General features: G+C 44.4%; 1 protein-coding gene across 3 annotated transcripts in view; it reads right to left on the reverse strand.

Annotated features, from left to right (window-relative positions):
- The window catches only part of NOSTRIN (nitric oxide synthase trafficking), a 55260-nt gene extending 48533 nt beyond the window's left edge, over nt 1-6727 (reverse strand). For all 3 annotated transcript variants that reach the window (XM_008687070.1, XM_008687068.1, XM_008687071.2), the window contains exon 1: nt 6637-6727. In XM_008687070.1, the coding sequence (XP_008685292.1) occupies nt 6637-6663 (27 nt within the window). In that variant the 5' untranslated portion in view covers nt 6664-6727. The remainder of the gene's footprint in view (nt 1-6636) is intronic.
- Nucleotides 6728-12205: the final 5478 nt, after the last annotated feature.

Genomic DNA, 12205 nt, shown 5'->3' on the forward strand with positions numbered 1-12205 from the left:
CCACAAAGCAGAAACAAAGACCGAACAAAAACACCAGGGGGCCGTGTGCAAGAGAGAAAGATTCGAATGCATGCTTGCAGAGCGAGTTCTCCTGCTCAGAAACACTCTGAGGCTGGGCCTGGGGCTGGGAGAAGACAAAGCAGAGGCATGGATTAGAGGATGTTGGAGGCTGCAGAGTGGAAGTGAGAAGAACCACCAGCAGAGCCAGGAGCGCAGAAAAGGGAGTCTGAGCTGAACTGTCTTGGGGATGGGCCCACACCAGCCCCGTCCCCTGAGGAGTCTGCATCCAGCAGTCCTGGGAGAGAACAGGGTTCCTCAGACCCCATGTGTGAGGATGGGGGCTTGGAGAGGAAATCTTGCCCCTAACCAAGGTGGAAATGAGCAGAACCAGTTGAGAATTTTTCCATGTGCTGGGGTGCAGGGGCTGCTGCATTTCCCAAATTTATCAGGCCATCAAAACTCTCCAAGCATGTTTTTAAAATACTAGCTCCAGAGGACTAGTTCTAGGAGGCCAGACAGCCCTGAAAGTTTCTAAGCCACTGATTCAAAACTCAGCTATTTGGGGGGGGGGGTGTTGGAGATCCTGTGTGAAAGCAGAGAGGCGCTGTCCTTCCCCAGTCACTCAAGCGCAGCTGTTTGAAAGCAGAGGCTGTTCCAGCAAAACCCGGCTTATGCTTCAACCGACCCTGGGCCTGCTGGTTTTATATTTTGGAAGAGGATTTCGTGTTATATAACAGACTGGTACTTCCTAACATTTTCACATCATGGCACACCTAGAAAATCATATTTGGGGGCACCTGGGTGGCTCAGTCCATTAAGCATCCGACTCTTGGTTTCAGCTCAGGTCGTGATCTCAGGGTCCTGAGATCCCTGGGCTCCATGCTCAGCGTGGAGTCTGCTTAAGACTCTCTCTCTCTCTCCCTCTGCCCCTCCCCCCTCACGCTCTCTCTCTCAAATAAATAAATCTTTAAAAAATGAATAAAATAATTTTAAAAAAGATTATATTTGTACTGGCATAACGCGTGGTAAATGGACAAAGTTGTTTGAGGCAGAGGAAACTGGCCTGTGAGCTCTGCCCACCCCCAGCCACATCCCGCCAATTTGAGGGCTGCCGAGATCCATGTCTCAGGTACACCTATAACCCATTCACCAAATTCCACAATGCCCGGGCACACGCCCTCTGGAAGCACCTCAATACATTATGTTGTTGTTAATTTCATGATCACATGACAGCAGGATGTTCTTCTTATTACAGCAATGGAGAGAGTCTTTATCTTTGACCCCATATGCAATGTACCAGACACTCCCCAACAAACCCTGATCTCCCCTGAGATAAAGGTGACATCGATAAATAAAAGAGTTGCTAAGAATACTTCCATTAGTGCAGCATAACCCCTTCTTTAGAAACAGGAATTCTGTGCCTTTCATCATGTACCACCTACTCAGACTTAAAGACAAAATCTGTGAAAAGCAGACTTGCATAAATATCAAAGCAGAACCCAGGACCATCTTGTCCTTTATGTGTGTACGTGATCAGAAAACCTTGAAACATGTCTACTTCAAGGTGATGAAATCTCTTGACCTTGCTTTGGCCCTCCCTTCGCTCTCCCATCTCTCTTCCCAGCTCACTCTGATCCACCAGAGAGGCCACAGAAGGGATTTCATGCAGCACAGCTTAAAAACCACCGAAGTCTATCTAATCCCTTTATTTTATAGGTAAGCGCCAAAGAGCTGAAAATAACTTCCTTAGTTAAGGGCAGAACCGTGATTAGAAATATTAGGTGAGCCAATCAATTAGAGAAACCATCAGAAATAAATAGATTTATAAATAGCTAATCAGTATAATTACACTAAGTTTACTCAGAGTAATATTTACCTTCAAGTGTTTTGATCAGTACAAATGGCTTCCTAATGTCATCAACCAGCACAAGAAGTGTTTTCTCTAGTCAAAATCATATGAAAGGTAAATTTTTGGTGTTCTTTCTCCACCCACTGAATTTTCAAAGACTTCACCCTTACCAAATATTCATTCCAGGAAAAGAACCTACTATTGATCCTACGTTTCCATATGAATTTTTATTAACATGCTGTCTCTCCTTGGGCTCATTTGTTACTAGGAAAAAAGTTCTGTATTTTTTCCCTGATAAAGGGAGTTCAGGCTAGTGGTGGAATATTTGGGACATTTCCGAGCCCCTAAAAAACCCTTCACCAAGAAAACTGGTACACACAGGCATTTCCCATTTGTCTTTAAAAAAATATTTCTGCCCAACATTTGTAAACAAATTCAATTTTATAAATGTTGTCCTCACCAAAAATGGAGCAAAGTAATGGGCACATGGAATAATTAGATAACTTCTCAACAATATAAAATGCATTGTATCAACCCTGCACTAGCTGTTCTTTCTGATTTTCCACAATTTGAATGATTAAGGTTAAATCCAGTTATTCCAGAAAAGCCCTTTTCTATTCGAGATGGCAGTATGGAAAGTTTTTGGACAGTGATATCCTCATAGTATTAAATAAACCATGATATTCCACTTATAGTTAATCAAGTAAACTTTTGATGTCTTTCATATGACGGGCACTGTGCTACTGATTTCATGTGAATCCTGATTCGTGGGGGATAATATTTCAAACCACTGCTCCTCTAACTAAGGGATTATCTAGGTAAGATTTGGAATCCCTGCGACAGGCCATCAGAAGTTATGAGATATAGGGGCATCTGGGTGGCACAGCGGTTAAGCGTCTGCCTTCGGCTCAGGGCGTGATCCTGGCGTTATAGGATCGAGCCCCACATCAGTCTCCTCTGCTATGAGCCTGCTTCTTCCTCTCCCACTCCCCCTGCTTGTGTTCCCTCTCTCGCTGGCTGTCTCTATCTCTGTCGAATAAATAAATAAAATCTTTAAAAAAAAAAAAAGAAGTTATGAGATATAGAACATTAAAGAACATAGTCTACTCCATCCTTTCCTCTTCTTACTTTACAGAGGAGGAAACAGGCCCGTGAGATGTGGATGGCATATCTCATGTCTCAGGGATGCTGTGGGCCAGAGGACATCGATGCGGTCAGAGCCAACCTGCCAACTTTTCTCTGCAAAGAACCAGAATCCCTCAGAATCCATGGACCATTATAATGGCATCCTCTGTCTTAGTGCAAGTGAACATCCCATGACCCAGGTTGAGCCACTGTGATGGGAAGCCCAGATTGGCACGTGAGCCGGGTTCAAGGAGCCGTCCCACAGCCTGGCTGGTACTGCTTCAACAGCTGGCAACGCTAAGGGAACGGACAGACTGTGTGGAGCCCCAAATGCCTGCTTTGACAGGTCCCTACTTGGCTACCGTATGAGTGAGTAAACACATCAACTCGGCTACAGCTTGTTATCTGCCCATGATTCCTATGGCATTATTTCATAGGAAGGTGCTGCTTTTAACGAAAAAGGATTGGATTATTTCATTTGGAGATAATTCGATTCCTGTCTATTTCCTTGCACTTGGATTTGAAAATTATTTCACTTGACATTTTTCTTTTCTTTTCTTTTCTTTTCTTTTCTTTTCTTTTCTTTTCTTTTCTTTTCTTTTCTTTTCTTTTCTTTCTTTTTTGTAGGTATAGAAGTTAAACTCAGAGGCATCAAGACATTAAGGCCCAGAGCCAATTTTGTTCCTTTTCAAAAACAGAACTTTATTTTTTTAAATTTCTTATTATGTTATGTGAGTCACCATACAGTACGTCGCTGGCAAAAACAGAACTTTAAAAATCTTCCTCAAATAAGTTCTGACACTCTGAAGATGAGTTAAAAGCCTACACATTTAGGCCATCTTTGTGCTACGCTGGCGACTAATAATTTGAGCATAGACAGTGACCAGGCTGTTTGATGTCGAATAGCCCAGCTATTAGCCTGTCTTGGTCACTGGAGCATGAACTTAAAAAGAGATTTTAAAATACTTTTTTGTATTACGGTTCCTTTGGTTGTGTTGGAAAATCTATATTTCACTCAGAATATTTTTAAATGCATTAGATAAAATAACAGGATTACAAAAGAAACATTAAATTGATATATATTTATAAAAACATTTAAAAATTATACGTGTTTTTAAATTAACATACTAAATAACAAGTCTTGAGGATAACTCAAATTTCTAAATCACACATAATATAAACAATATTTCTAGATAATTGCAACCACTGTAATATTACATCAAAATATCTGTGATTTTTTTGGGTTACAAATCGCAGACACTGTGGTAGTACTGAAGTTTGTTGCTTATATTCAGAATTAAAGTAAATTCTAAAGGTTTTTTTAAAATTATTTAAGAGAGAGAGCATGAGCATGAGGTGGGGCATGGGGGGGCACAAGGGGGGGACCACTGAGCAGGGAGCCCGACACCCAGCACCGGGGCTCAATCCCAGGACCCCGGGATCATGACCTGAGCAGAAGGCAGACGCTTAACGGACTGAGCTAACCCAGGTGCTTCTGAAGTAAATTCTAAATTTCTGTTAGAAATTAGTAGAAACAAAGAGGCCACGTTTTTCCCATTAAATTTCACGTAACCACGGATTTTCATACATGGATCCACTGGGGCAGACCAGCTTAAAAACTGTAGTTAAGCTAAGGCTTTATGAATTCATTGTGTTCCATGCAACCCTAGGGACGGAATGGGACATTTTGCAGGTGGCTAAAGCTTTGGGTTCTCTTTGGCTTCCTCACGAAACCACCCCCATGTTTCCGAAGCATTCATCGGCAGTCCGTTCCTTTGTTTTATTCTGTTGCCAACGGCAGCTTCATCTTCATACAACATTATTCCCCAAGCACAAGCTAGAACTGCACCAGGAAATCAACGTGAGCCCTTGAAAATGAAACAATTGCAAATAAATAAAGATTCCATGACTTGAGAGGATTTAGAAACGTTGGCTGAAGGGATATCCGCCTCCTCTTGACTCCCAGACTACCTTTGATGGCACTGGGCCTAGAGAGATAACCTTCAAGTTGTGGACAAGGCTGGGAGTCCTTGGGGAGATGGCTCAGCTGAGGGGAAAGAACCCCTCAGTACGTTAAGGAGGGAGCATGAAGCTGACCCACACAAGTGGTGACGGGTTATCTTGGGGGGCTGCTCGGAAGGAAACATGTCTCCCAGATCCTGATCTGAAGGCAGCCTTTGAAAAGGACATTAGGCTATTAGTTCGTGCTCGTGTTATTGTTGCATTAACTTAACTTGGTCCCGGTTTCTCTCTCTTCCATCTCACTCTTCACGTGGTCGTGACTTTCTTCTTTGGTGACTCGGTGTCAAGTTTTTGCCTCCATTTACCCCATCCCTGTCTCACTCAACCACCCCTACGGAAAAACGTCATCGAAGTATCGTGGGAAGAAAGGAGAGGGGTTAATATTTGGTAAGGGGGCAAACGCAGAGAGAGAAAAATAAACAGCAAATACATGAACAATAAAAGACTTGTTTTAAAAAAGTTATCTGTGCTTACCAATGGAGAGAAGCTTGGGATGGAGGAAATTAAAGGGGAGAATTTTCCATCTTAGAATCTATTTACAGCTACATTGTTGGAATTCGTTTTACACTAGACACATATTTACTTTTGTATTTAAAAAAGTAAAAGTAGACAGAACCTCCTATTACAGGGTCATTATTAATATTTCTAGCCATTATGACTTCATCTCATTAAGCTCATCTGATTCATGAACTCGTTTTGTGGGGTCCCATTTACACCTTCTCTAAACCTGTGCTTTGTCCATTGTATAAACAAAAATGAAACCAGTAATTTCTCTGTTGCTCTTCCTCTTTATGGCTTGATGGCAGCCCTTGTTTATCTGCTTCTTCACAGTCTGTTATTGTTGGGGTTTTTTTTGATAAAATACTTGAGGGATGAATGCAACCCTTTGCTTCTGATGTCACTGATCTTAGTTTTTGGCCACCCTTTCTCGAGCTAACACTCTGATGACTCTTGATTATTTTACGTCCAGAGTATATACGCCCCCACGCGCCTTGTTTTAATTGCTCCTTATTTTCTAAATTTCATCTCTACTCTTGCTGTTAACAACCTCACACCATCTTTGGACTTTTGACCCATCTTTTCTTTTGGATAACACTCCCAGGACTAGACAAACATGTTGGGAGACCAGTCTGAGAACCACTGGAGGCCGGGCAGAGCAGGGGGGTGGTGGTGGGGACGCATCCTTCCACGTGCAGACCTTGAAATTCTGGGCTCCACATGATATGGGGGAACACGCCACAACCCTCTACCCTAACTTCATTCCCAGAGCCCCAAATCGGCTGCAGATTGTGAGTGTTCGTGCAGCCGCCCTACACACCATGTCGGCACCGCTGACATGCATCTTAAGAATGTTTTCTAAACAGCCACCATCTGCGAGCAAATAGGACGCTATACCCACTCGAAGTTTTTCCAACAATATGAGGATAAAAGATGACAATTAACTTGCCCTGGCATTTGCTAGAAAGGGTGGTTTTAAATCAAACCAAAGCAAAACCACAAGACTTTTGTATCCCATCCAATATCTGCACATTTGTCCTCCGAATGTCTCCAATTTCTTAAGTTAAAACTCTTAATACGCAAACTTAGCCCTATAAGGCCACCCTCTCACCCACAGGCGCAAACCACACGGAGCTACTCACCGAGCAATCTGTCAGTGGGTCCCTCATATTGGAATGTTCTTCCTTCTGTCCTTTTACCTGTGCTCCAGCCTTCAGCGCTCAAGAAACTACAATCAAGGCTGGGTGTGTCCTGGACTGCCTGTATTCAAAGGGCCTAGAGTACGTCAGTCCTTGTCAAACACCCTGAGGAGGAAGTCCCAGCCCAGAACGTTCATCCCGTTTGTTTCCTGAAAAAGCAAAGAACTGCTCTGGGTCAAGAGAGCTGGACTGAGGTGCCAAGAATGACTTCTGTGAATACTTGAGGACAGAATACTGGGTCCTAAACTGTGTGACCTCGTGAGAAGGCCCTGAAGTGGTCAAGTGTCCCAAGAATGTGGGTGTTCAGGGTAGATATGGAGGACGTATAGTCTCCTGGCCTGCTGTATTTATCACATTTTAAAATTTTCTTTATTTTCTGATGTTTTGGCATGTTGGGGCCTTTCAGGCCTGAGGAGGGACAGCCCCTCTTAGCATTAGCTATTCCTGGAGAGAGCAAACAATTGGCCTGTAAGCGTGACTTTGATATGCAAACTGACCAATCCCGAGCTCAGACCCCCAACCACCTTGTTTATCTAACACACGCACGCGTGCGCGCGCACACACACACACACACACACACACTGAGTCACTATTGCCCTGTCCCAAATCCCCCCAGGGCCAGGTACCAAACAATTAGGGCCACACCCACAGAACTATGACTATAGTTGGAAAATGTCTAGAAAAGTCCATCAGGGAGCAGGGCACACATTAACCATCTCACAGGGCCTAACTCAACTCAACCCTCACTCTCAGCCCAAGAGGATAATCTATGGAGTTAAGAAGGATTTTCCTATGTTCACCCTCACCTTTTTGTTTATTATGACTCAAAAGGGTAAACAGAACTAGAAATCAACTATCAGCAACTTATCATTTATTGCTTTCTCTGCACCCAGTTGTCAATCCTTAGATTTCCAGCTCATGGCCTGTTGCCTTGCGGTGGCCATTTGCCGGACTGCAAGCATCAGGAGAGCCCAGTGACACACTTCAGAGCTGCCCGGGGCGGGCAAGCTCTATTCATCTGCCCTAGGTATGCAGGCTCCATTCAAAGTCCCTAGAAATAAGGCATGAAGAGGAAGGGGACACTGAGACAAGAGATGCTGCCTTGCAATCAGATGGAGAAGAGCGGTCCATAGTCAGGGATCACCGTTCACACGCTTCACAGTGCTCTCCCCTTAGCCTCTCCCAAGGGACTTTATCACTTGGGGTTCCACCGTTGAGCAGTAGCAACTAGGGGCTAGGATTAGATAAGGCATACGTCATTCGGATTCCCACGGGGGCTCCCTCCTGCCATCAGAGATTGTAGAGCAACTTGGCTGGAGCCTTGGTTCCAGGGCTGGGGGCAGCTCAGCGCCTTCCTTCTGATCCCGGAAGCTCTTGGTCTCGTTTCGGCTCCAACGTGGTGCAAAATGGGGAGATAGGCCTCCCTCGCTGGTTTGCACAAGAAATGCCATCACACCACGCTTCCTGGGATCTTTGTGGCCTATTGAAGATCGGTAGTGCGTTGCCGCACCCGTACTCATGTGTGTTTCTCACAGCAGGCTGACTAGCTTTCCCTTAGGCCTCCTGACATCTGCTGAACTAAAATACCTTCTTCTGGCTGCAGTGGCCTTCTCACAGACTGTTGTAAGGGCAGCAGGGTATCCGGGCTGAATCTACACTGAGAACTAGAGTTTGGCTATAGTCAGAAAGAAGATTGTATCAGTTATTGTATATATACAATATATAATATATATATAATATATACTGTGTGTGTGTATATATATAGAGAGGTCAGAAAGAGGATTGTATCAGTTATCCATTGTCAGAATGATGCTGTGTAACAAACAGAAAACCCAGTGGCTTTGAATGGCACAGACCTTCCTTAGTTCACAAGTCTGTGGTTTAGCGGGGTGGTACTTCTGGTCTCCCTGCATCCCTCATGTGGAAGCAGGTCATCTGCACACACAGCTCTTCTGGGTTCTGTTGGGCAGGTGGTTGGCTGTGGGCTGAGGCAGTTTTTCTTCAGCCAGTAGCCGAACCTGGGCCGTTCACAGGGCCTGGTGAGGAGCTGAGAGTGAGTGGAAGCACCCATGGCCTCTGAGGTGCAGGCTTGGAACTGACACACCATCACTTCTATTCGGTTGACCAAAGCCTGTCACAGGCCAGCCCAGATTCGTGGGGGTAGGGGAGATTCCACCCCTAGATACAGAAAGGGCAGGGAATTGGGATTAGTTTTACATGAAATTCACTACAATGGTCAGTCAATATTTGTTCTTGAATGACTAAAAAGATAAGACAGAAAAGACAATGGAGGGCATGGTCATCCCTTTCCCCAGTCGAGCCTCAGAGGATGTTTTTGGAACTCCAGCAGAGATTGAATTTATGGTGAGAAATAAAAAGTTAATTCTCTAAGGACTCTAGACGCAGACTTGGAGGTTCATTCTTCCTTCCGAGTAAAGAGTACAGTACAGTAAAGAGTACAGTAAAGCACACGAAGCCTGGGGTGGCAGGTGGGGGAGGAGCAAGTAGCCGAGCAGGTTCTCTAGGGTGTTTCCAGCACCAGAGGCTGTGACTGATGAGCCACCTGGGGGTAAGTACATTTGTCCTTGTGCCTCTGAGAATTCCCCGTCCCATGACTCCCAGAAATGGTCCAGGGAGAGCGGGAGGAAGGAGCTGAGTTCCTGTGCGAGCATGAGGGAGAAGAGCCTTGTAGTTTTGGAATTAATATTATGGGGAAGGAAGCATTCCTGCACCCTTCAGGGTCCTTCTAGCCGCACTAAGAGTCAAATTGACATGACACAAGTTAATGGGAGAAAATCAAATTTAATACTAGCGTATGTACAGGAAACCCACATAGACAGGGAAATTCCAAAGACAGTCAGGCAAAATGAGGTATACATGTCATTCTGAACAAAGGAGAAAGGGGTAAGGGGCTGTGTCTTCAAAGCAAAGGAATGTAATCTTCAGGAAGAATGTAAAAGAGTAAATGTTTGGTAAATCAATGTTTGCTGGGCCACTCAGAAACAGTGGGACAAAGAGAAGACTTGGAACAAACAGGACCTATTAGGTTCCTCCCGGTTGACCATCCCTACCATCCCTAGTGTAGTTCTCTACGGTGATAGCTCTCTTCCTGGGGCAGCTTCTCTCTCGATTCTTTTAGGCGTTTGTGCGGGAAGGCAAAGAGCTTTTCCTGACTCTGCTGGATTTTGATCACTTTTGAACTCAAAATCATCTTCATGTCAAGTGGCCTATCTTGGGGCGGCCTGTCCTTGGTTCCCGTCGACCCTAACATAACCCTGTACAAGGTAAAGGAGAGCTACAGACAGTGAAGCATCTCACAGAAGGAACACTAAAATATTTGGTTCCCAAGGCGTCCTTTTGAGTTTTTTGTCCTCAAGCTTTGTCTCTGGCTTGCACACATTCTCTGGCTTCTTTCCAGCCCAGGCCTCCAGCTTGACTCATTGACCGACATCTCAGATGCCAATCTTCCTGCTTCCTCTCCCCATCTATGCTTAGCATTCGCATTCCTGGCGTGGCATCTCTGCAGAAAGAAAACTTGCACTGAACTCCCTTGGGACTAGCCTGGAAGCCTCTTCACTGTATTCTACTCAACCCACTTTGCGCTGCTTCCAAGAGGAGTCAACAACATGGTAACATTTGTTAAGTGCTTATAAGCAGTTGTTGGGTATTGGTAATTTAGAAAGAAACAGTAGCTCAAATGTAAAAGAGGCTAAGGGCAATTCATAACTTGCCTTGGAAGTTTCCGTAGAACCCAAAGCATTAAAAAATTGGAAATGGCACAAACATCCATCAATAGGGACAAGTGCAGCTACTGAAATGAAAAGTATGGGGTTCCTCAAAAAATTAAAAATAGCAATAACATATGGTCCAGTAAATACTAGCTATTTACCCAAACAAAAACACTAATTCAAAAAGATATAGGCAGCCCTCTGCTTATTATAGCGTTATTTACAATGGCCAAGATAAGGAAGCAACCCGTATCCATCAATAGAGGAATGGATAAAGAAGATGTGGTGTGTATATATACGCATTCACACACACACACACACACACACACACACACACTGGAATATTACTCAGCTATAAAAAAAAAGAATGAGATCTTGCCATTTGCGATACGATGGATGGACCTAGAGAGTATATGCTAAATGAAATCAGTCAGACAGGGAAAGACAAACACCATATGACTTCACTTACACATGGAATCTAAAAGACAAAACCAATGAACGAACAAAAGGCTGAAGCAGACTCATAAATACCGAGGACAAACTGATGATGATTGCCAGAGGACAAGAGCGTGGGGGGATGGGCAAAGTGGTCAAAGGGGGTGGGAGGTACAGGCTTCCAGATATGGGATGAAAAGTCACAAGACTGAAAGGCACAGTGCAGGGAGTACGGTCAAGCCCTGTGTGGTGACAGCTGGTAGCTACACTTGCGGTGAGCATGGCATAGCTTATGAACTTGTCGAATCACTGTGTGGTACACCGGAAACCAATGTAACATTGTGTGTCAACTATACTTCAATAAAAAAATTAATCAAACAATATCACAACCTGGTTAAATACTTCACGGTAATATGAGCTCACTTGTAGAGAACTTACCATCTGTCAGGTGCTGTTCTCACTGCTTTACAATACGAACTTATTTAACCACCGTGACAATCATCCGAGATAGCTCCGTATTGTTTTCGGCTTTCTAATTCACATAGGGACACAGAGGCACAGATGTCACCAGCTAGACCCCAAGACCTGACCTTACTGCCCGCCTGCTTGTACCCACCCACGTTTGTCCCACAGTTTTCCTTAAATTCTTCTTTCCAGCTTATCTCTTAATTCAGGCAAAGGACCCTACAGGCATAACATTCCGTGAGGGAAACTGAAACTACTCTCAAGCAATAACGAGTGCCCAGAGGGAGAGGTCTGGTGGCCCAGACCACCCGGACCAGTTTGAGCTAAAGCCCCGATTGGCACCAGCGCAGATGGACCACGGAGTGGCCTCTGGGATGACCAACACTTACCTTTATCTGTTATTATACTAAAATCTCTGCCCCAGGAGGAGCACAAGCCTCATTTGTATAACGTACAATGTTTCCTCGAGGCATGCGCAACCTTATGCCTGCCTCTGCATGGGAACCCATTCACCCTTGCTTGGGGAGTCATGGCTCTGGAAGTTATTCCCCGTTATCTCCTTATTTGCTGCAAATAAATTTCCTCTGTGCGACAACTCACCTGGTACAGTTTCTATCTATGACTCACCGAGGAGAGAACTGACTTTGGTTGCACAGGGAGGTTAAATGACTTACCCAAGGTCACGCAGTTAGTGGTGGTATAGCTGGGATTCATCTGGCTCCAACGCTTCCATGTTTAATTACTACACTAGGCTGCCGGTCAACCCAAACACTGGGATACAAAATATCCAAGAACAGGAGAGAGTATAAAATATTGAGCTGTATGTACTGACTTAGAAACAGGTTGCAAAAGAATACGTATGATTCTAGTTTGGTGCATATGTA

Source organism: Ursus maritimus, unplaced genomic scaffold, assembly GCF_017311325.1.
Source record: "Ursus maritimus isolate PB19 unplaced genomic scaffold, ASM1731132v1 scaffold_1, whole genome shotgun sequence".
NCBI lineage: Eukaryota > Metazoa > Chordata > Mammalia > Carnivora > Ursidae > Ursus > Ursus maritimus.